Consider the following 24609-nt stretch of genomic DNA (forward strand, 5'->3'; position numbering starts at 1 on the left):
TGACTGAACCGAAGGCCGTGCCCAAGGCTGCAATGCTTCTGTGTAAGTCAGAAGTACCTGCACCTCCCCAGGGCAGAACATTCCCTGGTCTCACCTCCATCTGAAGCACCTGCTGCAGTCGCTCCATGATGACCAGGGTGGTCTTCTGAACGGCAGGGTAACAATCCTTGGCACTATTTTTTACAATTTCCATTAGAGATTCATATGCAGAACTTCTCAGATTATTCTGATGTCCATCAGGTCTATAAAGACACAAAGCAAAAATCTTAAGGCCTCAATTGAGAAGGGACAGAAAAGGAGCTGGTAAAGCAGACAATATTTTTCCCAAACCAGGAAATCGAGGTTGAGGATGTAGCACACACAAAAGCATGGGTTCAATCCTTGTACTGTAAACCAGGAAGCCAAAAGTAGTATGACAGTAAACCAGGTTTGAACTTGGCAATGAGGTATCAATGAACCATGCCAGGCATGCTAGCACAGGCCTTTAATCCCAGCAGAGGCAGAGGGGGGCGGATCTCTGTGAATTTGAAGTCTACAAATAGAGTTCCAGGATAGCCACAGCCTCTACACAGAGAAACCCTGTCACACAAAAATAAAAAGGTATCAACAAACCACAGGTATATCACACACCTAAAATCCTGGCTTTCAGAGACTTTGCCCAGAGTTGAGACCAGCATGGACTACAGAGTGTAATCCTGGTCTGTTTGTTTCTTTGTTTTCTAAGTAGACAAATCTACAAACCAAAGGAAATAAATTCACTTGCACCAAGGCTAATGCCGAGTTCAGTCCTTGAACTCTAGATGGAAGAAGAAAGCTGACTTGGTAAGATGCCTCCCAGTCTACATATGTGCACCACTCACATACAAAGTAAGTATTTCTGAGTCAGATAGTAGTGGTGCACAGCTGTAATCCCAGCATTTGGAAGGCAGAGGCAGGTGGGTCTGAGTTTAAGGCCAGCCTGGTCTACATAGTGAGTTCCATGACAGCCAGGGCTACATAAAAATACTTTTTATTTCCTTCTGGTTTTCTGAGATAGGATTTCTCTGTGTAACCTGGAACTCGCTCTGTAGACCAGGCTGGCCTCCAACTCAGACATCTGCCTGCTTCTGCTTTCCGAGTGCTGAGATTAAAAGTGTACACCACTGTCGCCCAGCCAAAAAAACCCCAAAGTCCTCTGAGCCAATCCTACGCTCTAATTTATAAGGCGCACTTGGGAGATAGCACTGTGAGGAAAGGCACTCACTGTGCAGGCCTGGTCATCTAAAGTGAAAGGTAAACACTACTCCACAAAGACCCCGCCACTTCCCCCTTCACAAATGTCCCATGGCATCTGTCTACTCACTCCCCAACCCTAAACTCTCTCTAACAATAACCAAAACTCAGAATGGAAGAGAGAGCAGGCTAAAATTTGTGGGCCAAATAATGCCTGAGGGCCAAACAAATACAGGGTAATTCAAGAAATCGCTTGAGCAGCCACAAAGGAACTCCATCAATGACAGTGACCGACTTGGTGTGGCAATGTGCCACTACTCTAAGACTTCTCACGTATCAATAACTCTGTAAAAAGAGATTTTTACTTTGTTTGGGATGTTCTGAGACAGTCTCCCATACAGCCTCAGTTGACTTGGAACTTGAGAATTCTCCTGCCTCAGCCTCTCCAGAGCTGCAACATCAACTGTGATCTCATGAGTTCTAAAGGGAGCATGGTCTTCATTTCTTTGTTTCTCCATCTTCTGTAAACACTTCATCTACCATAGATAACTTTAACTTCTGAAAAGGCACTGCGCTGTGTCATGTCCCAGTTTTCATCTTCTCTAGAAAAGAGGGTTAGGCGTGCTGCCCTGGCTGCCAGGATTACACTTACCTGTCTGTGGTCTCCAGCAGCTTCTGAACGATCAGTTCAAAGGAAGAAGACAAGCAATAGGTGGCCGGCTCTTCTTGGTCATCAGCTACATCTGCAGCTTCATAAGCAGCTTCAGCCAGGCTGGAAAAGGCCTGGAACACAGATTTAAGATCAGTCCCATGGGAACCCCACAGCAGGATTCTCATTTTCCCCTTAAGATCCCTTGAACAGTGTTCTTTTTTTTTTTTTTAATTTATTTATTTATTATGTATACAGCATGTATGTCTGCAGGCCAGAAGAGGGCACCAGATCTCATTACAGATGGTTGTGAGCCACCATGTAGTTGCTGGGAATTGAACTCAGGACCTCTGGAAGAGCAGTCAGTGCTCTTAACCTCTGAGCCATCTCTCCAGCCCCTGAACAGTGTTCTTTAACCTACAACTGCACCGCTTTTAAATCCTGACTTTTCCTGTCAAGCTCTTCTAGAAAAGTCCATTACTCAGCACCCACAAGAGGTGGGCCTCTGACACTCTCTACTGGAGGAAGCACACGCCACTGCCCTCAACAGGTTTCTATGACAACACATAAAGCAATGCTGTCTACCAGGGACATTATAGACTCCATGCACGGGAATCCATTAGGGACTGATCACGCAAGCACCCTGGTTAAGAACACCAGCTGATCTTCTAGAGGACCTGGGTTCAATTCCCAGAACCCACATGGCAGATCACAGCTATGTGTAACTCTAGTTCTAGGGGATCTGACACCTTCACACACACCAATGCATGTGAAATTAAAAAAAAAAAAAAAAAAAAAAAAACATATGGAAGTAGCTGTATTAATAAATTTCTTTAAAACATTCACATAAGCACACAGTCATAATTAAAAAAAAAAAAAAAAAAAAAGAAGAAAAGAAAATCTGAATGTTTAAACATGAAGGACCAGATGTGGTGGCTCACACCTTTAATTCCAGAACCCGGGAGGCAGAGGCAGGCAGAACTTTCTCTCTGAGTTTGAGGCCAGCCTGGGTTGTTATAGAGTAAGAATGTCTCAAAGGTGAAGGAGAAAACTAGCTGTTTTGCATTCAGTCCCAGCACCCACAAAGTGGCTTCCAAATATCTACAACTCCAGTTCCTGGAAATCTGATACCCTTTGTTGACTTCTGCAGGCACCAGGCACACAGGTATACATGACATGAAGCACACAGACACAGCACTCATATAATCCTAAGTATTTTGAAAGAAAATGTAAGTATTTACATTGTAGGTACCGCCTAGTAATCTGCCCAACTCCCTAAGCAGCAGAGTTCTTCCAGCAATCCCACCATTCCCTTCTTGCAGCTCAGAACTACAGTGACTCAGCGCAGAGGCTGACCACCTCTTCCTGGTTCCATCCTTCTCCTACTTTCATAGCAAAAGCTGCATTTTAATCAGAACGTCTAGTCTGAAAGCAAGTCCAGAGAGCCTCTGCCCCACGACTGCTCAAGTGCTGTGGGACCAATGGGTGTAAGTCAACAACAGCTCCACAGGCTTCCACAGTTGCCGTCTCCCCAGACCCTAACTGAAGATACCGGAGACAGAATCCAGAGCAGGTCTTCCAGGGAGGGAGGGAGCTACCTTTCTCTCCCATACCTCCTTTCTTCCCAATGGCTCCGGACAAGCTCCTATCTTCACCAGAAAGAAAATCCCTTACCCAGCACACATTTGACGCCACTCTGGGTTCAGCACTGAGGCCTTCAATCAGACATTGTAGCAGGGGTGCCAAGTAGACATCATTGATGGCAGCTTCAGGGAGCAGCTCACAGATCCTGCCCACAGTCCATGCTGTTGTGTCTCGAACGACTACACTGGGATCTTTCATTAATTCTATTAGGGTGGGCATAGCCTATAAATTCAATAAAGCAAAAGAAATTTAAATTCGTGCTGACTACTATTCTGAAGAAATACTACTGGACATCGTGGCACATGCCTGTAATTTCAGCATTTCGGAAATGAAGGGAGAAGGATGTGGAATTCAAGTCCATCAATGGCTATTTAATATAGCAAATTTGAAGCCAGACCTCATCTGAAATATAAACATCCTTCCCCATATAATGATAGAAGGATTTTAATGTAAAATATGACCAAGATATTCTGAAAATAGATACTTCTAAAACAAAATAGTAACTAAACAAAATGTATAAAATGTTCTTTTCTCATCAGGAGGTGGTGGCACATGCCCTTAATCCCAGAACTTGGGAGGCAAGGGCAGGTGAATCTGTGTGTGTTTGAGGCCAGCCTGGTCTACAGAGCGAGATCCAGGACAGCCAGGTCTACAGAGAGAAACCCTGTCTTAAAAAACCAATTGGGGAACTGGGGGCAGCAAGGCGTGGGGAAAAATTCTCTTCCCTTCATCAAATCCCATTATAGGATTCTATTAAAGAGTTTGCAATGGATAATTTCAAGCAGTTTATTCATAATTATTTTCAGTCAGGTAGAGAACCCAAGAAGTAGTCACAAGGCATCAGTTTCCACCCTGAAGGACTGATCTCTTTATATGCACAAAGCTCAATTACAATGAGGTCTATCATTTATTTATACCAGGAAAATAAAAACATTTCCAAAACAGACTACATCATTACATAAATGTCAATTTTGTTCAAAGATCAGAATACCATCCAAAGACTATGGGAATAGTGGTGTAAGCCTATATCCAACATGTGGGTAGAAGAGGCAGGAAGATCTATAGCTCAGGGCCAGCCTCAGTCACATAGCTAATTTGAGGCATACACAAGACCCTGAATAATAATGAAAAACAAAACTAAGAAAACCATAGAGCAGCTGGATATAGCACTCCACACTGACTCTCATCCACTTGGAAGGCTAAGTGAAGCATGGAGACATCATGAGCCTTGGTGTTTAGAGCTACTTGGTATGGCAGCTTATGCTTATATTGCTAACACTCACAAGCTGAGGCCTGCAGTAGCCACCAGTTCAAGGCTACTTTGGGATATAGGTTGAGACTGTCCCAAAGTCCTAAATCAACAGGAAAATGCTTATTTGTGGCACTAAAAATAGCTGTGAGGCACTCTTCAGTAATAACTCCATCCTGTTTTCCAAACAGGTAATAATATATTAAAGTTAATACTTAATATATTAATATATTAAAGTTGACCCTTTTCTTTTTTTTTTCAAGTTTCTGGGTCATAACTTAATTTTAAAAAGTTAAACGTATTTTACCCTTAATGGTGGGCAACTACAGTGAGAGAGGCAAAGTGTTACACAGCACAGGCTGGTCTCCTTATTATCTAGCTAAGGCTGGTGGCCCAGGCCCCCTACTAATCTGTTAGTCTCCACAAGAATGTGGGACTTAGGTCTGTGCTACCTACCACTTAGTTACTTGAAAATAACATTTGTGAGTGATTGCAGTTTAAACACACACACACACACACACACACACACACACACACACTCTCTGAAATTTTCCCAGGCTGTACCTGTATAACTAGTGGTTTGAGCTGATTGGGCTCGGGCCCTTCCAGGATGCTGCCAAAAGCCATCACTGCTGCGTCCCGGTACCTCCAGTCAGGATTCTTGATGTGCTCTTTAATAAAGGGAAGGACATGCGGCACAATGTCATCTTCACAGCAGGTGGACAGAAGCATGAGGCACACCCCGGCTGCTTTACAAGGGTTCCAGTCATCGTCGTCATCGTTTTCATCCTGGAAAAAGGAGGCGACACTAGGTAAGGTTTTGTCCCACGAATTCACTCTACAGACTTCTAAACATCATTAGAGCTTAATGTTCAGGGAATCAAAATGTAAAACATTGATTTTTCTCCAAATTTTATCACAACATAGCCTATGTCAATCTAAGAAACAGATGGAAGAAGATTCAGCTTAATTATTACACACAACAATGAGAATGAAGAAACTCCAGCTACACATAAGAACGATCAACTGCCAAGCCTGGGGCAGTAGTGGAGCACACCTGTGACACTAATGGACACACACACCTGGGACATTAACATTTGAGGGCATGAGGAAGGACGACAGTCATGAGTTTGAGACCAACCAGGTGTACAAATATCCTGTGTCTCAAAACAGCAGGAGCTGGAAATGTAGAGCACTTGCAAAGTTCTGGGACTGGGTGTCAACAATACATAAAGCAGACAGGTTAAGACATGCCCATAATCCCAGTACTGGTAGGTGGAAGCTGGACGGAAAGTTCCTGTTATATATAGCAAATTTGAGATCAGCCTGGACTACATGCAACCTCGTCTCAAAAAAAACAAAAACAAAAACAAAAACAAACAAACAAATAAAAAAAAACCACCCCAAACTGTTCCACAGTAAAAAAAATAACAAATATATTCAAGAGGAAAAATATTAAAGATAACCACTGTAGGTGCTGGAAGATACCCAGTGGCCAAAGGCACTGGCTGCTCTTCCATAGCACCGGGGTTCAATACCCAGCTCTCCTGGAATTTGATCTGTAGACCAGGCTGGCCTTGAATTCAGAGATACCTGCCTCTGCCTCCAAGTGCTAGGATTAAAGGTGTGTGCCACCTCCTCTGGCCTCCAAGAGTACCAGGCACCCAAGTGGTGTATAGACACACAGAGAGCAAACACCAAGGTTTGGGAGAGAAGAACCTGAGAGGTATCAAACAAAAGCTTACCCCTATCTTACACTCTGAGACTGCTCTATGGAGAGAGAAGCACACACATCCTAAAGCAATTATATTCCTGTGCAAAATACTCCTAGTGCTCAGTGTTCCTAGCATGGCTCCCTCAGGAGCCTCCCTACAGCCATAGCCTCAGTAATACTTCATACACACTCCACCAAGAGATACTGCAGTGAATATAACAGAAAGAGGACAGGGGCAAAACAGACACAGTGCTCACAAAAGAACTTCTGGCTGGGCATGGTGGCACACACCTTTAATCCTAGCACTTGGAGGCAGAGGCAGGTATCTCTGAATTCAAGGCCAGCCTGGTCTACAGATCAAATTCCAGGAGAGCCAGGGCTACACAGAGAAACCCCATTTTAAAAAACCAAAACAAACAACCACTCCCAAAACAAAATGTAGCAAATGATTTCATGAAGATATTAAGATACCAAAACAGACATTTTCCTTTTCTTCTTTGAGGCAGTGGGCAGCAAGGCGTCATATATGCCAGGCAGCTTCCTCCTACTACTGAGCTGTACCACTGCCAATAACCTGTATTTACTGCAACCTATACAGAACACATCCCATTAGTGTAGATCCTACAGCACTCAGGAAATCAGAGCAGTGTGTGGTTTGTTCACAACCAAGGCATATAGGATACTCAGGCATAATCTTTTCACAGACGACCCAGTGCCTTAGCTCAGATATTCCTGAGTCATCTACAACAAGAACATCAGATGGTTGCCAATGTCCTCCATGGAAACTGTTCCACATGGAACCAACCCACCCTAAATAAGCTTTCTCACTCATCCAGTCATGAAGCTCACCTGTTTAGTTAGTGTCTGTGTGAGGATGGGAACCAGGTACTGTAGTGCTCCCTTGGCATAAAACTTGCTGGTGTGCTCAGGGGGCCGTCCTTGTTCTGCTGCCTAAGGAGAAACACAAAGTAAGCTAGGTAGCACACCTGTGTTATATGCATGTTTACTAAAGAACAAGTCAGCCTTTACAATTATACTCTTGCACCTGCTGCAGTGTTCATCTAGCATGTGCAAAGCCCCTGGTTCATTCCCCAACATTGTCTAAGTCAGGCGTGGTGGTGGCATGGCACAGAATCCCAGTACTTGGAGATGGGGGAAAGAAGTTCATGGTCCAGGCAGGGCTATACAAAGAAACCGTGTGTGTGTGTGTGTGTGTGTGTGTGTGTGTGTGTGTGTGTGTTGTGTAGTGTATCATCCTTGAATACGTTTGAAGAAAAAAACTTTAATTCATATTAATAACCTGATATCCAGGGCTACAAAGATAACTCACTTGGTGAAACACTCAACTTAGGGTTGGAGTGTTCCATCTCCAGAACCCACATTAAAACAAAACAAAACAAAGAGACAAAAACAAACAAAAAACAAACAAAAAAACACCTAACTGGGTGTATTGTGGAGTGCAGTGGTGCATGCCTTTAATTACAGCATTGAGAGGCAGAGACAAGGGGGATCTCTGTCGGTTCCAGGACAGCTAAAGCTCCACAGCAAGATCCTGTCCCGAAAACAAAACAAATAACCACAATAACAAACCAGGTGAGTAGGACTTGCAAGTTTATAATCCTGGCACAGTGGTGCAGAGCCACTAGCCACCAGCACTGCCAACAAGCCAAGTCCTATGAAATAACTTACTTCAAACAAACAAACAAACAAACAAAACAAAACCACAAACATGGGGTGGGGAGCTCTGGAGGTTGGTCTCCATTCTCTGGTCTCTACACACACAGCAATGCACATTAAAAACCAACACAATCTGACATATAATGTTCTTTTGGCTCAAGAGGTGCACACAAGTTACATAAAGACAGTACGAATGCCACGCTGGAAGCAGAGCTTCAGTGTCAGGGTTCCAAGTTAAAGATAGCCTTCCTTTCCCCATATCTGACTCCTTCTCCAGAGGTAGTAGTTATCAGTTGTGCAACTTGGGCTTGTATTTAAAAAGGCCAGGTGCTGGTGGTATACACCTTTAATCCCAGCACTCAGGAGGCAGAGGCAGGTGGATCTCTGTGAGTTCCAGGACAGCCTGGGCTACAGAGTGAGTTCCAGGACAGGCTCCAAAACTACACAGAGAAACCCTGTCTTAAAAAAAAAAAAAAAAAAAAAAAATCAAAAAGGAAAAACTTCCGGTAGCTGCCACCTCAATAAGCTGACAACCTGCTGCCCCCTTGTGTTCACAGCGGAATTACCAGTATGAATACCTGGAATGGCAAAAGCATGATCTGGATGGGGCATTACTGAGGGGATCTGGCTAGTAGAAAAAGCACTATCCTGCAGGGACAGTAACCCAGTCAGAATGGAACGCTTCCAGAAGAATGATACCCACAAACAAAATGTGTAAGCACAACAGCAGCTCTTCTCAAAGAAGCTCACCCCAGGCTCACCTCTGAAGCTTCAATGGCCAAATCCATTTCCTCATCACAGACATTGGACCAAAATTCTATTCCTTGTAGGGCCACCTCATCAATGTCACTTTTCATTGCTTCAATTGTGATCTTAAAGAAAAAATGAGAAAGACACCCCAGACCCCAAGTAAGTACAGATTCAAGTTAGACATCCTTTCAACCAGATTTAAAAAAACACAAACTATGAAGTTTAGTCTGACATAAAAAGCAACAAAAAGAGAAAAAGACTTGCAAAAATAGACCTCTTTGAACAACTGAAGTTAGTACACGTTTTCTTGGCACATACTGGCAAGTTTACCATTCATGGCAGGGCTCATAGCTGTAATCCCAACCCTTTAAGAGGTGTGCTGAGTTTGTAGCCATCCAGACCAACTGGAATTACAGTGTGAAACAATGTCTCACAAAAATAAATAACAAGCCCTAACATCCATACTCAAGTAATCTTGACTACATAATATTAAGTTAAAAAAAAAAAAAACCCACAGAATTACAAAGTAGCAATTAAAAATAATGAGCCCTGCAACTAGTTACAAGTTCAAATTACATAAAATACTTACTGCAAAAAGGGCAGGACCCATATACGTTTCCATGTACTGGTAATACAATGACATTATCTTCACTAGATTCTGTAAAGCAGCCACTCGTACCTTTAAGAACAGATTAAACAGTTACTCAGTGACTGAGCAGTCTGCACAGGAAGAGTTAATGAACTAAGGGTACCTGAATAATGCTGTCATTGACCCCAATTAATCTGTCCCTTCCATTTTCACTATCTCCTCCTTCTTATCCTGCCCCCACCATGTTTTACCAACCCCCGGAAAAGCCACAGCAGGGCTACACTCACTAGTGCTCACTAGACTGAACATTCTCCTTTCACTAACTTCAAGGCTCAAGTTTAGATTACAGCAACAGCAATGCCATTTCCATGTCTACAATAAAGATAATCACGGGAACAACTCATGGCACTAAATCAGCAAAGGTGATTAAAACTTCCTTCTCAACCTTTAAGAGGGAAATAGTCCCCACTGTAGAGAACTTTGATTAATAAGATTAGTTTAATACATTGATTCCCTAAATTTCAAACTGGATGATAGAGCCAGTATTTCCTAGGAAGACAAGGAGAGACAATTTTCATGAAAGCAACAAACTTACCCTTGTATCTGGACACTGTGTGGCTTCACAGACCACTTGCATGATAAAGTGCCGTTCGGACTGCAAAAAGGTAAAGAGCATCAGGAATGCATTAACTCCACATAGGAAGGTTTCAAGACTACAAAGAAAATCTGTCACTATGTCAAAACCCTGTAACACTCTGGTACAACCTATCACCCCGTCCTGAGGCAATAAAGGCTATAAGCGATTTGCCTCTGGTGTCTTCAGTATGACCCTTCCCTCTAAGGAGGTCTTTAATCTTTTAATTACCAAGGTGACCTTCCCAAACACGGTATTAGAGAGAAGGCAGACAGGAAGATGTAGGTCATGAGGTTTAAACAACAGCTAGTGAAGAGAGAGAGAAAAAAACCCTACATGTAGGAAACCACATTCCTCACATGTAAATTTTAAGATTAGCAGGGCATAGTATTACATGTGTAGAGGCAGAGGCAGGTGGATCTCTAAGAATTTGAGGCGAGCATGTTCTATAATGAGTTCTAGGCCAGCTAGGGCTACATAGTGAGACCTTGTTCCACAAAATATAAAATTTAACAATATTCAGAACATTTGATTTCAGAGATAAAACTTGTTTTCTGTGAATTGACAAATTAATATCAAATGTGGTAAAGGAATAACAAAACAGTGAACTTCATTTCATCGTTACCCTTCCTAAATCACTTGTGACCTAAAAGGAAAATTCCACTTCTGAACCAATTAAAATTAAGTCAGCTCTGAAGCTAGGCCTGGTGGTACACACCTTTAATCCCAGCACTAGAGAGACAAGTGGCTCTCTAAGCTCCAGGCCAGTCAGGCCTGCACAGTGGGACCCTGTCTCACATGAGAACAAGAGTAAACACACACACACACACACACACACACACACACACACACACACAGACACACACACACACACACTAGTTCGCTGTGGTAGCCAAGACCTCACTACTCCACTCAAAGGCCAAGAACTGAAAAGAACTGAGCCAAGGTGTCAACCAACAGGAACCCCCAAATACTTTCAGACCGCATGGTTCAGTAATCCCACTTCTGACTACAGGCTAAAAAGACTGAGATCGGGTCTCAAAACCGTCCACACACGCATGCTCACAGCAGCACCGTTCACAGTGTCCAGAAGGTGGAAGCAGCCAAAAGGATGGCTCCATACACCAAATGCAGCACACTCCTACAAAGGAGTCTTACCCAGACTCAAAAAGAGAACTGTCATGCATGGACGAGTCTTGAAGACAGTATGCCTATGCCAAGTTAAAAAAACAAACAAACAAAAGTAGCTACGAAAAGGCAAGTATAGGATGGCCAGATGGCTCAGTGGGTCAGGCCTGATGACCAGAGCTCAACCCCTGGTGAAAGAAGAAAAGGAATTCTAAAGTTGTCCTCTGACTGCCTGACATGTGCCACCCCCTCACACACAATAAAAGATAGTAACTCCAAATGTGACAAGGGAGAATGCAGTCTGATTCCATTCATGTATTTATATGCAGTATCTAGTCATCGAATTCACAGAAGAGAAAGTAGAATTGTGGGTGCTAGCAGCTGGAGATGGGAGAAACGGAGTCAGTCACTAGGTATACAGTTAGCTTGCCACTTCAAACACTGTGAAGAACGCTTCTATAGCAGACTGGATAACAGATTTTACACCGAAACAATGGTCACCATGATGGATCTGGTATTTCATCAAGTTACATATTCACGGAAGGACCTCACAAGAAACATCACTAGAAAGGAGAGAGAGAGCGCTTCTAAACAAGGTAGGACTTTCTAATCTTAAGAGTCCAAGCGATGTTTTAAGTCCTTCAACCTCATCCTCTGACAGCTTATCTATGTGTCAGAAAACACACCTCTTTGTCAAAGTTTGCTTTGGTGAACTCCAGTGAGTTCAGGAGTGCGTTGGTAGCAGCTAGCTTCACATTATTGCTAGGTTCTTCTTTCCTCATCCCCTGTATTATGGCAGTCAGAATCTCATTGGATTTATCTTGTAGCTGCTCTGGGTCCTGAAACAAGCAGAGAAATGCAATGGTCATAACAACATGCTGGTGGCTAATCAGCAATCTTTTTAATTATGTATCTACCTACGGGAGTGCCATTTCTCACACATTTCCATTTGGGACAGTTCTGCAAATTACCCGCAAAATATCCCCCAGAATGGTACAAAACTAAACTGAATCAAACTCATTATCCCTGACTTCTGAACACATTTCTGGACACAGGAAGCACTGGCTTGTCTCCCTTATGTATACACAGAGATGGCAGCAGTCTTGGGGCTTTTCCCACCTGTGCCCAACAAAATAAAGCTTCAGAACAGTCAAGAACCTGGGTATAACATCTAAGGATGTCTAAGTTCAGATCAAATGTTATGGGCCACGTAATAACTCAAAGCTGAACAGATACCAAGGAGTAACAGTCCTCACCAGCAAGGGTCCAGGGAAGACTGCATCTAGGACTTCTGTGGTTATATAAATCAACTACAGCAATTGAGAATACTGACTTACAGGCAGTAAATAAAAAGGCACTGGAGGGGTTGGGGATTTAGCTCAAATGTAGAGCACTTGCCTAGCAAGTACAAGGCTCTGGGTTCAGTCCTCAGCTCTAGGTGCTGGAACATTCACAGTACCCCAAGAACCCTGAGCCAGCACTTGATAAATGGAGGCAGAAAGGGAGTTCAAGGTCAGGCTGCAATATAAGAGACTATCTCAAAACAACAAAAAACCCAAAGCATCTCATACGCATCTCCACTCTGAGTTTGTTCTTTTTATTTTTGTGCTAGAGATCATACCTAAGGGTCTCATGAATGCTAGGCACTCTACCACTTAACTATACCCCAACATCCCCATTCTGAGTTCATGACCTCAAGTTTCTTACTTCAAAGCATGATTGGTAATTTGAGACTACAGGTCCAAAGTAAGTATTCCCATCTTTAAAGCACTACAGCAGGTTCGTCTTTCCATCTGAGAGTCCCAGTCCCACTCACGTGACAGCCAAAAGAATCAAAGTACATAAATTAGAAAGAGTAGGCAAGTACTTACTATATCTTGGCAAATGTAACCAATAGCTTCCAATGTGGACTCTTTCATGTGCTCTGTGCTGTTGGGGTTTGTAACGTTGGCTACCAGCTGAGGAATGAGTTCCGGCCACTGGTTCACTGGGATCTCTGCACAAGCAATACCAGCCACACATTGTGAAGCAGAACTAGGCCGGTAAGTTTCTGTGCCCAAAGTCTGTAAAACCTGGGAGGGTAGGGGGATGACAGAACAGAATATCAATTTGTAACATTCTTTGAGCATCTTTTACCCATCACCACCCACTTCATCATGTGTCTGATTTTTGTTCACCTCACTTAAGTATCAACATGGGTATCCAGAAGGTAAAAGTAAAACCTACAGCCAAATGAACTTCTACCTAACTCACATTTCATTTCAAAATCAATGTCAAACTCAAGAGTGAGAAGAAGCATTGAAAAAGGAAGGCAGGAGCAATGGGGACAAAATACATTTTCTGGGCACTTGGTTGTAAGACTATGGACACTGACTTCTTGTGTGAACAGTAAGGTGGGGCTGTGGAATGAGTAGCTGTGCAGCACCCAGGTGAATATAATTCCCAGTATACTAACCTAATCTGATTCAAGAAAGTGATTTTCTCAATAATATAAACAAACCTCATTTCTGGTCACCGATAACCCAGTACTGACTTACAAAAAAAAGGTTTGGAGTTGTGTGAAACCTTCATTTAAATGTTACCAAAAATCTAAGACTCAACCATTATATAACTTGCACTTTCAGAGGATTAAGTTCTGTATGTCTAAGAAACAAAACACTGTTCTTAACCATCACCAAGAAGTATTCGGTGATGCCAAATGGAGATCCGCTTGTCACTAAGCATGTCTCATTGGAAATGGCAGCTGCACAGCATTTATACAGGGTGATGGCACAGATTCAGATAAAGAATGAAGCCACAATTTGCCCACAGTTAACCATTACCATGATCAGCTAATTCAGACCATGAACTCACTAAGAATCATCAGTCCACTCAAAGGCAAACAGTTAACTGTTCCTGGCATGAACAGGACAAAGAGAAGCTGCCAGATATTCAGGCCAGCTATGCTGACTGGGTCAGGTCACTCAGTGGCCTGCTGTGCAGTTATGGCTAATAGGAATTCTCTTTCTCTAACATGGTGTATCATCTTTGCCAGCCTCCACCCTGACAGATCCACCTGGTACCAAATAATTCTGACCTTACATGAAAGTCTTGCTCTCTAGGAACAGTAGAGCAGAATGCACTTAAATAAAAACCATGTCAAAGATGTAAGTGGTGGACCCCAGGCTCATGCCTATAATCTTAGCACTTCGAGAAGGCTGAGGCGGGAAGAACAATGTGAGTCCAAGGCCAGCCTGGGCTACACAACAAGATCTCTTCTCAAAACCACAAAAAACAAAGTGAAACAAAGGAAAAAAAACAAGGAGGTAAACTCAGGAACAGAATGGGAATGACCCAATCTGATTCAAGTCCCAGCCTAGTGCAGAGGCCCAGCACCAGGGAGGGGAGGGAAGAGAACTACCAGGTACGCGGTAGAAGTCAGTCTAGGAACACAGCGTGACAGTCCCAGCCCCAAAAGCACATGCCTGTAACCCCAGCACTTGGGAGGCAGAGGCAGGAGGACCTCTGCGAGTCTGAGGCCAGCCTGGGCTACAAAGTGAGCACTTGGACTGTTACATACAGAAACCCTGTCTTAAAAACAAAGAAAGTGAAAGAGATTTTTCAGTCATAAAATTTATTTCATTTATGTCCAACAGCTAAGAGAAAGAAAGGATTAAAATATTATTATATAGGCTGGAAAAACAGTTCAGCTATTAAGAGTGCATATATCACTTGCAGAGGACTCAAGCTTGGCTGCTACATCAAACAGCTCACAACCACCTATAATTCCACTCCAGAGGGATCCAACACCTTTGTCCTTCACAGGCACTTGTACTGAAGTGCACCCCCACGCATATATTATCAAAAATAATGACCACAGCTAGACACAGTGGTGCACACTTTTAATCCCAGCACTAGGGAAGCAAAGGCAAGTGGATCTTGGTGATTTGAGTTCTGCCTGGTCTACCTAGTGAGTTTGAGACCATCTAAGGCCACATAGTGAGACCCTGTCTAAAAACAACACTTTAGAAAAGTGCCATTCCCAAGAAGGAACAATTTGGATAGAAACAGCTTTATATACTCCAAGGAAGAGTCAAAGTAAGTTGCTTTCCTAACTTGCATGTCAAGTGACAGGCACTAGAAAGCATCACTGATGGAGAAGGAGGGTCACTGCTGGAGAATCATCAGCCTCAAAGAATACAAATTTGCCTAAAGCTGGCATCGAAATCCAGCAATTACTACGTCCACAATCTAAACCTGCAAAAGTACACAGAAATTTCTCGTTTCTACCTTAAATGCCCAGAACAAATTATGATTACACAGCTGTTTAATTTACCCAGCTTCCTTTGGCCCTTATCCATGTAATGCAGGCCACTAAATAACCTTATTAATTAAAAGCAAAGAAGACAAACCTGCCTATGTGTTTGAATCCTAGGCTTTAGCTAGATGGCTAATTCAACAACAACAGCAAACCTTACAAAAATGCCATGATACAAAACAGAAAAGACTCTATTTTCCTGAAAATCCATCCTCTGAACCACAGTGTTGCGATCTCAGGTTTTTCATAATCTGGTACATAAAAGAACCAATAATAGGGCCAACGTGGTGGCACACACCTTAGATCCCAGCATTCAGGAAGCAGAGGCAGGTAGACTGTGAGTTTGGGGCCAGCCTGGTCTAGTGAGACCCAAAATAAATTAATAAAATAAATAAATGTACCGTTAATGCCATACTCCCATTTGCAAACTCTTTACATTTGAAAGACTCAAAATTACCTTTACACAGTATCATGACAGGAACTAGGCACTGAAGCTCAACAGGAGTTGCCTGACTGCTGGAGAGATAGCTCGGCAGTTGGCAACACTTTCTGCTCTGCTAAAGGACCTGAGAATTCAGTTCCCAGCACCCTTGCCTGATGGCTCACAATGGTAAATAACTCCAGTTCCAGGGGCCTGACACCCTCTTCTGGCTTCCAAAGGCACCCAAACATAAACAAACACACATAAATAAAAATGAAAATATTTTAAAATATCTCTGAAAATCCAGGCATGGTGGCATTACCTTTACCCCAGTATTCAGGGTAAAAGTATGAAGGTAAGAGTACCTAACACCCCTTTTACAATATTGTAAACTCAAACCCAGATGGATTACTTAATACCTTGTCTGTCTTTGTCTTTCTCTGTCTCTGTCTCTGTCTCTCTCTCTCTCTCTCTCTCACACACACACACACACACACACAAATTATCAAGAGTGCAGTGTGGTGACACAGACCTACAATCCTAGGACTTCAGAAGTGAAGACAGGAAGACCAGGAATTTGATGCTAGCCTAGACTACATTAAGACTGTATGAAAAGAATTCCCAGCTTCATTCCAGAGATCCTAATACATAAAATACTTCAGTCTCTTATGTGGTGCTAAGAAGAGAACCGGAGGCTTTGTAGATACTAGGAGTACCTATCACTGAGCTAAACTCCCACAGAGACATTTAGTGAAATTTCTTAGGTGGAGATGATATATAGCACCAAAGCCTGCATTTCTCCAATTCTTTGTTTGTTTTGTTTTTTCAAGACAGGGTTTCTCTGTGTAGTTTTGGTGCCTGTCCTGGATCTCGCTCTGTAGACCAGGTTGGCTTCGAACTCAGAGATCCACCTGCCTCTGCCTCCTGAGTGCTGGGATTAAAGGTGTGCACCATCATCACCCGGCTTGCATTTCTCCAATTCTAACAAACTGCTGCAGGTTACTTTAGTCAGCTGAACCCAACCTATCGCCAAATACCTTTCGCCACATTGAGAGCTTTTAATGAAACGAAATTTCTACCTTCAGGTTAAGTTTAGGTCTCAGAAACATATTACTGTCAAGTTCTAAGCCATGCAAATGACCAAGATCTGACAACACCATTCCTTAGGCTATATTACAGTCACTTACATAGTTCTTGACTTCCCGTCGAGCATTAGCATCAATAGCAAGCCACCTCTGCTGATACTGTGCCTTGATATCTGGATCTTTCGATGTCAAAGAGTTCTTGATTTGTAGACCAGCGGCAACTCTGGCAACTTGACTGTTTCCTGGATTTGCCAGCACTCTGGACAGTTCCACTAGGAACGTGGGCTGTTGAGAAAAAAATGTGGTTCTGAGTATCTCAGAAATTCCAACTTCCTCGTAGAGGACTAAATTACTGAGGCACACACCAAAGAAATTTAGATCAAATCAAAACCTCCCAGGAAACTGGGAAATATCTATTTGAAGTGGTACCTGCCTAGATTCAACACTCAAGAGCTTTCCTTGGGCTCAAATCTCTTTAAGGCCAAAAACAAACTAAGCAATGTAACAAGACCCCACTTCAAAGTAAGCATTACTTACTAGACAAATTGACTGGATCTTCCTACAAAGATCATCCTTTGCACAATTTTCTGACAGCTTCCCAGAATTAAAGCAAACCTGACAGTGGGTTATTCTAGATACGTTTCCCCATGCACCTATAAGAAGGCCCAAAAATACTGCCAATTTACTGAATGATAGGACAAGGGAGAAAATTGGTGTAAACTTTGAAAAATTTAAATCTTGTCCAAAAGTAACAACTCAGGGCAGCTTTCTGCTCTTGTACAAGTGATCTTTTTTAATAGAAATATACTTAAATCTAAAACTGACTTAAGGGCCTAGTCCTCTGCAGTCTAGTTCTGAGTGTTCAGCAGAAGGGATATAAGTAAAAGTAATATTCAGAATGGGGAGAAAATGAAAATTAAAAAAAAATGACAAGTTGTCTCAAGAAAAATCATTTTGTTTAATAGCAACACATACCAAAAGCCCTCTTATTTTGGATTAAGAGTGAATCATCCAAATACCTACGGTTTAAGAGGCCCAAAAGCTACTCTAACACTTTTAACACATTCCAGCATGCATACACACACACACACACACACACACACACACACACACACACGATGGGGGGGGGGCATATATGAACCTGCCTAAACAAGAAGTTAAAGAAGCCAAAAGTAGACTATTTCCTCACTACTAGCAAGCTCTAAAAACACAGGAGGTAACTCCCAAGGTTTATTATGTACCACTGAAGAGTGTGAGGAATAAGGTAAAGGATCTCCTTGCAAATCAGCAAAATAATATACGAGTGGAACTGTCAGTCTACACTAACAAGCAAATGCTTGAAAGGGGATGAGATAAAAGGCTAATATAAAGTTCCTTACCTAAGTACCAAAAAGAAAAGCAGTTTGTACCAATGGGTTGTCACTTTATGGATGTTACTGTTTTCCCAAGCTATCACAAAGGACTACATTTGGTTACAGTGTTGTTGTTGTTTTTAACTTACTACCTTTAAGAGACTTTCAAAACCATCCACCCTTCCCTGTTATCTACTCCCTAAAAGAGGGATACGAAAGAGAAACGGTCTGGCACCGGACTATTTCAATCATCCCCCATTTTCCCACACAAAGGTCAGACTTTTTTTTTTTTTTTTTTAATGTACTTCCTAAATCGGTAAATATGAAAAACGGGTTTACACCTCTGTGATTTCTTCAAGGAATAAGGCCCAATCTCAGGAACAAGCTTCAGACTCTGGTCAGGATACAGATCCCTAAGGATGAGGTCCCTAATGCTCCAAGCTCAAACATAACACACATGCACCCTTAGCTCAGGGGAGGGATACAGGGCATGAAAAGGAAAAAATAGTGGCAGTGGGTTCAGGGGTGGTCGGGTGCCAGGCGTGGCCATGAGCACAGACCAAGGGAGCTGGGAAAGGGTAGGGCTCTAGGAAGTAGGTGCAGACAGCCACAAGAGCCATGGGACAGGAAGGAAAAGCCGGCCCCAGCCAGTAGAAGGCAGGCAGCAGGGCGCAGAGCTTCCACATGGCCCCTAGGCCCGGCTCCCCAACCCCCACCCTTGCTGAACACGCAGCGCCATGCAACCTAACTTCCCTTCCCTCCCTCTTTCTCCCTCCCGCTGCACCGCCGCCCTCAGGCCGCACGGCGATTGGACAGCAATCACCCCGGCGCGCCTCGCCATTGGACAGACGCAGGGCCCGGGGCGGGACACACCCACCGGCTTCCCGATGGCGGGGTTAGGTTGGACCGGGCGGGGGGGAAGGGGGACGAGATGGGGCGGGGTGGGTTCCTGAGGCCTGGGCCTCCGGGAGGGCGGGAAGGCCCGCACGCAGGGATGGGGACGCGGCGGGATGGGGCGCGGCGGGGCAGCACGCACCAGGTTCTCTACGGCCGCACGCTCCAGGAACTTCTGCGCCGCTTCCAGCTCCAGCCGATCTGGGGGGAGGAATGGGGAGAGGGAGCGGGGTCAGAGGGGCCACCCCCTCCCCCACCCCAATCACCTCAGCCCGACCCCCGGCCCCGAGTCCTACCCGGAGACACGGTCTTCTCGAGAATGGTGATCAGCTCCATGGCGGAGGTGACGGCGGCGGGGACTCTTCCGAAGACGACGGCCCGGCCTCTCGGGCGGCGGCTCCAACTGGGGATGGGGGTTGGGGGTCGGGTGGGAAGGGAGGGTGGGGTAGGGGGCGGGGGTCACCACAAGCCCATTCACCGGCTGCCTCTGGGCAGGCGCTCTGTCGCCCCTTCCTCCCCTCTCTCCTTCCTTCCGCCCTCCTAATGCGCTAGGCGGCGGCAGCTGCTCTTCTGGCGGCGGGGGAGGGACCCCGGGGGCAGCTCAGAGCGCGGCTGGTGCTCAGGCGGCGGAGGGAGAAAGAAGGAAGGGCGGCAGTAAGTGAGAGGCGGATCGCTAGAAGGGAGAGGGATTGAGGGAGGGAGGCGGAGGGATATTCTTGCCGGACCTCTCCGCGGCGGCACCGCGCTGCGCGATGATTGGCTGCTGCCGCGGCTACGCAGACTCGCCAATTGGCCAGAAGGTTAACGTTGAAGGGCCGCCGCGCGCCTATTCGCCCGCGGGCTTCAAGGCCCGGTTGGCTGGGCGGGCAGCGGAATGGGGAGCGCTCATTGGCCGAGGGGAGGAACATTGGGGTGGGGCAGGTAAGAGCCGGCCTCCGATTGGGCCGGCCTGGTAAAGGCCTTCGGGCTCACACCGGCTGTGCGCGGGGAGGAGGGCGGGCGGAAGGTAAGGCTCGGAGCGCGCCCTATTGGCTAGGATACTGGACGTTGATAGGATGGGGCGCCGGCAGAACTGGGGAGAGGAGTTCGGGGTCGCGGGGCGTAAAGGCGGGAGTCGGCCGGACTCCTAAGATTCGAGCGCGGGGCACGCCGGGACGCCTCCGGGCAGGGGCGGGGCTGCGCCCGAGCCGAGCGGACCGGGCTCTGCGTGGCGCGGTCACTCGCGGGGGTGTGAAAAGTGAGGGTTTCGCGGGCCCGGGAGGGGACGGGGAGGGGGGACCGTTAAAGTCCTGTGCCGCGCCCACAGGAAGCTGCTGTTACAGCGAGGCCTGCCGTCCGCCAGGCTCTCGGCTGGAGCCGGACCGTGAGGACCACGTGGTTCACCTTCCGACGTGCGGATTTGGAAACTGAAGCCCAGAGAGAGCGCGGAGCGTGTCCAAGGTCACACAGCCGGTGGAGGACTCGATCAGAGCTGGGTTCGGGCGTGCTTCATTGCCCTTGGAGTCCCTGTCCGGACCTCTGCGGTTACAAAAGTTTCACGGAGGCGCGTCCTTAGACCAGTCAATTTAACAGCTACCTTAAACCATTGGTGCTCAAACTTAAGCCTAAAAGATGTGTATAGAAGGATATCAAGACCATGTGTAGGCATGGCGACACACCTACAATCTCAGTATCTCCAAGGCCGAGGCAGCCTGAGCTACAGTCTGAGATTTAAAAAAAAAAAGCTGATGTATAACTATCTGCTCGATACTCTCTTCTCCCCACTTGGGTACCTGGTCTGCAAGTCGGGTCCAGAGCAGATGGGCCCGGGATTAATGAATGGCATGTAGATTTTACTACCTAGTTTTAACATGTGAAGAAATTGCGTAAACTAGCCACATTTGGAAAACGCAGAAGGTTTTAGTGTTTTCTGGAAGGACAGACCGTCTTAGCCAGCTAACCTGTAATTTCTTTGTTGTATTCTTCAACTTGTTTTTTTGACTGCTTCATAAATGTATATGATATGTTCTGATTACGTTCACCCTAACCTTGATTTTAAGAAAATTTTTTTTAGGTAGCATTCAAGTATGGTGTTGGTGTGGGTTTCTGTTTTTGTTTTCTAAAGACAGCCTCATGCAGCTCCATCTAGGTTGGACCAGTCCGTTCTTGAATCAGAGCCACCTGCTTTTACCCTCTAAATGCAAGGATTAAAGGCATACATCACCACGTTTGGCCAGAGAATGAGTTTCATTGTACTGTTTTCATTTGAATTCACCGGATTTCTTGTTTTTGTTGGTGGTGGGTTTATTTGGATGGGGAGGGTTGTTTTGTTTTTTTTGTTTGTTTGTTTGTCCTCTGAGATGGGGTCCAAGATTCACTGTATTCAGTATGTAGCTCAAGCTGGTTTCAGTATTTCCATAATCTGCCTTCCTCAGAGTCCTGAGTGCTGGGATTACCCCTGCTGCCCTCTCTTTACTGTGCAAGTCTGTGAACACACCTACACACCCCTTGCACAACTCCTTAACTTTGATTCTTAAGACAGAAGTCGGCCCCTCTTTTTTTAAAGATTTATTTATTCATGTATTTTATATATACACCAGAATAAGGAATCTGATTCCATTACAGATGGTTGTCGGGAATTGAACTCAGGACCTCTCTGGAAGAGCAGCCAATGCTCTTAACCACTAAGTCATCTCTCCAGCCCCCAAAATCAGTCTTTTTATGGTCCAGGAATTTACAGTTTTGCAGCAAGAAGTGTAGGTCCCTCATTCCTCATACCATCTTTTAACTAGTTGGTTTCCTCTGGCTTACCAGCTCCCTGACCCCGACTTCTTGGTCTATCAGCTAGAAGGGCTGTTTGTGTGTATTACTTTAAATCAGTGATGAAGAAGCTGGGGATGTAATGTAGATCGTTCGGTAGAGGGTTTGCTTAGTGCATTAGTATTCCTGGTTGCTTTTCAGTCCACAGGCCTGGGTGTCTTAACAGTCTCAATCTGGTGCCGATGGCCTGGAGGATTCCTGGATAGGTGGTCACCTTCAATCCATGTTGGCCTGGTAGATACACTGCCCAGCAGAGCTTGAAGGCTGGCAGACAAAACCAGACCTGCTTTACCTTTATGGCTACCTCTGAAAAATCTGTTCACTCTAGGGGAGACTGCCCCATCACCTGTTAATCCGGCCAGGAAATGACATCACACACCTGTCCAGAGGATGAGTCTCTTCATTGACCAAGCCAATCAATTTGAAAACCAAGATTAACCATTGTACTAGCATGAACAGAGCCCAGGGTTTGATCCCCAGCTCTGCATAAACTGGGTATAGTGCTCTATGCTTGTAATCTCAGCATTAAGTGTTAAGCAGTCATCAGAAATGCCTGCTTGAGTTCATGTTCCCAGGTCTCCCTCTTCTTGGCTTGCGAGGTGTACTTTCCTCCTGTAAAATGGGGTTAAGAGGGCTGGTGATGAAGCTTAGTAGGCAGCAAGCACTTGCTGAGCATACATAAAGCCGGTTCTGTCCCAACATGGAAAAGAGAAGACATTCTGAAAAGTGCTGGTTCTCAGGGGTTTGGTTTGGTTTTGTCTTTTATATTTTTGTGCGTGTTTTTTTTCCTGCATGTGTGTATTGTACATCATGTGCATGCCTCATGCCACAGGGGTCAGAAGAGTGTTGGATTGCTTGGAACTGGAGTTACAGATGTATGTGAGCCACCATGTGGGTTCTGGGAAGTGAGCTTCGGTCCTCTGCAAGAACTGCAAGTGCATTCACTGAGCAATCTCTCCTGCTCCTGATTGGTCTGAACACTGCCAACATTTTGGTATCTGAAATGGAGAATTCTGCTCCTCTGGCAAGTCCCTGGACAGAAGCTTCTGCAGAAGAAGCTCCAGCACTTGTAGTTCCAAACACTGGACTCTCCAGTGAAAGAGCTGCTGCTTCCCACCCTGTCCTCCAGGAGCCCCAGCAAGGTTTCTGAGCGGCAGAGTTCACTGTCAGTTTCACTGGTGCTGAGAAAGGATATCCAAGGACTGCCTACCTGTCTAGACTACACTGTTTCCATGGGACACTTCTCCCAAGAAATTTAGGACCTTGGGAGCATTCACAGAAAAGCAAGGCAGGGCTGCTCTTCCATCTTTAGTTCTCAGAAGCAGAGAAACTTGACTTTAAGAACAAAACACGGGGCTGGGAAGACGGCTCAGAGGTTAAGAGCACCGACTGCTCTTCCAGAGGTCCTGAGTTCAATTCCCAGCACCCACATGGTGGCTCACAACCATCTGTAATAAGAGCTGGCGCCCTCTTCTGGCCTGCAGTCATACATGCTGTATACATAATGAGTAAATCTTGTTTAAAAAAAAAAAAAAAGAACAAAACACTTCTCCAAGAGCTGGAGAAAAGGCTTAGTGATTAAGAGCACTGACTTCTCTTCCAGAGGACTTGGATTCAATTCCCAGCACCCACATGGCAGCTCATAATCTTTGTGACTCTGGTTCTAGGGGCATCCAACACCCTCTTCTGGCCTCCTTGGTTATGGGCACACACATGGTGCACGTACATCACATGCAGACAAAACACCATTCACATGGAATAGACACTTCAAAGAAAAACACAAAGCACTTCCCTAGCCCTACCTCTTGCTTTTGCTCACTATACCATTTCTCAAGTGAGCCTTAATTTGTAGCCTCAGAACTTTAATTTTTGCTGCATCTCTTTGATTACCACCTGGTGAGTTCCTTCCTGTTACTCCTTGTTCCAGATGTCAAGTGACACTGGTCCTGACTACATTGTCTCATGTAGGCTCCAGATACTGTGATTCAACCACTGAACTACATCTCCAGCCCTTGGTCTTTCAAGATAGGGTTTCATTTTGTTGCCTGGCTGGCCTTGGTTCTCCTAGTTACAGAGTAATGGGCATGTGCTATTATGTAGGACCCAGGTAGGCTTGGGGACAGGCCCTATCCTTCAGCACACCTCTTGCTACGTAAAGATCATTTAGCCTCTGCTACCCCCTCTAAATGACAAGTTTTACATGGCCAAGATCATGTGTCTCATTGTTTAAAGTAGTGCCTGGCATATAGTAGGTTTTCATTGTGCTCAGTGGATAAAACACATAATTAACATGCAGCATGTGATGCATCAAAAGTGACTGATATCTCAGAGGTGCTTTATGACTTAGCTGTGTTCTCCTTTCTATCATTCACCTTAGCCCATAGGAACGGGGATCAAGGTACCTCCCACACTCCCGAGACTCCTTTCCTTGTCCCTCTCCATCGTCAATATTGCACCCTTAATTGGTACATTCAACTACATTAATTGATTACCCCCAAGCCTCGGGACATTTTAA

General features: G+C 45.0%; 1 protein-coding gene and 1 long non-coding RNA gene across 2 annotated transcripts in view; one reads left to right on the top strand and one right to left on the bottom strand.

Annotated features, from left to right (window-relative positions):
- Window positions 1-19991, bottom strand: part of Kpnb1 (karyopherin subunit beta 1) — a 30319-nt gene extending 10328 nt beyond the window's left edge. The window contains exons 1-13 of the mRNA XM_036195581.1: window positions 19592-19991; window positions 19438-19496; window positions 17152-17334; window positions 13118-13318; window positions 11933-12085; window positions 10080-10139; window positions 9485-9574; window positions 8907-9017; window positions 7318-7419; window positions 5319-5543; window positions 3536-3727; window positions 1865-1995; window positions 95-242 (exon numbers count right to left, since the gene is read on the bottom strand). Of these exons, the coding sequence (XP_036051474.1) occupies window positions 95-242; window positions 1865-1995; window positions 3536-3727; window positions 5319-5543; window positions 7318-7419; window positions 8907-9017; window positions 9485-9574; window positions 10080-10139; window positions 11933-12085; window positions 13118-13318; window positions 17152-17334; window positions 19438-19496; window positions 19592-19631 (1695 nt within the window). The 5' untranslated portion in view covers window positions 19632-19991. The remainder of the gene's footprint in view (window positions 1-94; window positions 243-1864; window positions 1996-3535; window positions 3728-5318; window positions 5544-7317; window positions 7420-8906; window positions 9018-9484; window positions 9575-10079; window positions 10140-11932; window positions 12086-13117; window positions 13319-17151; window positions 17335-19437; window positions 19497-19591) is intronic.
- On the top strand, window positions 19397-21018 carry LOC118588913. The gene is made up of 2 exons (XR_004945626.1): window positions 19397-20301; window positions 20602-21018. It is a non-coding gene; the product is annotated as an uncharacterized LOC118588913 (long non-coding RNA).
- The last annotated feature ends 3591 nt before the right edge of the window (window positions 21019-24609 follow it).

Source organism: Onychomys torridus, chromosome 8 (assembly GCF_903995425.1).
Source record: "Onychomys torridus chromosome 8, mOncTor1.1, whole genome shotgun sequence".
Lineage (NCBI taxonomy): Eukaryota > Metazoa > Chordata > Mammalia > Rodentia > Cricetidae > Onychomys > Onychomys torridus.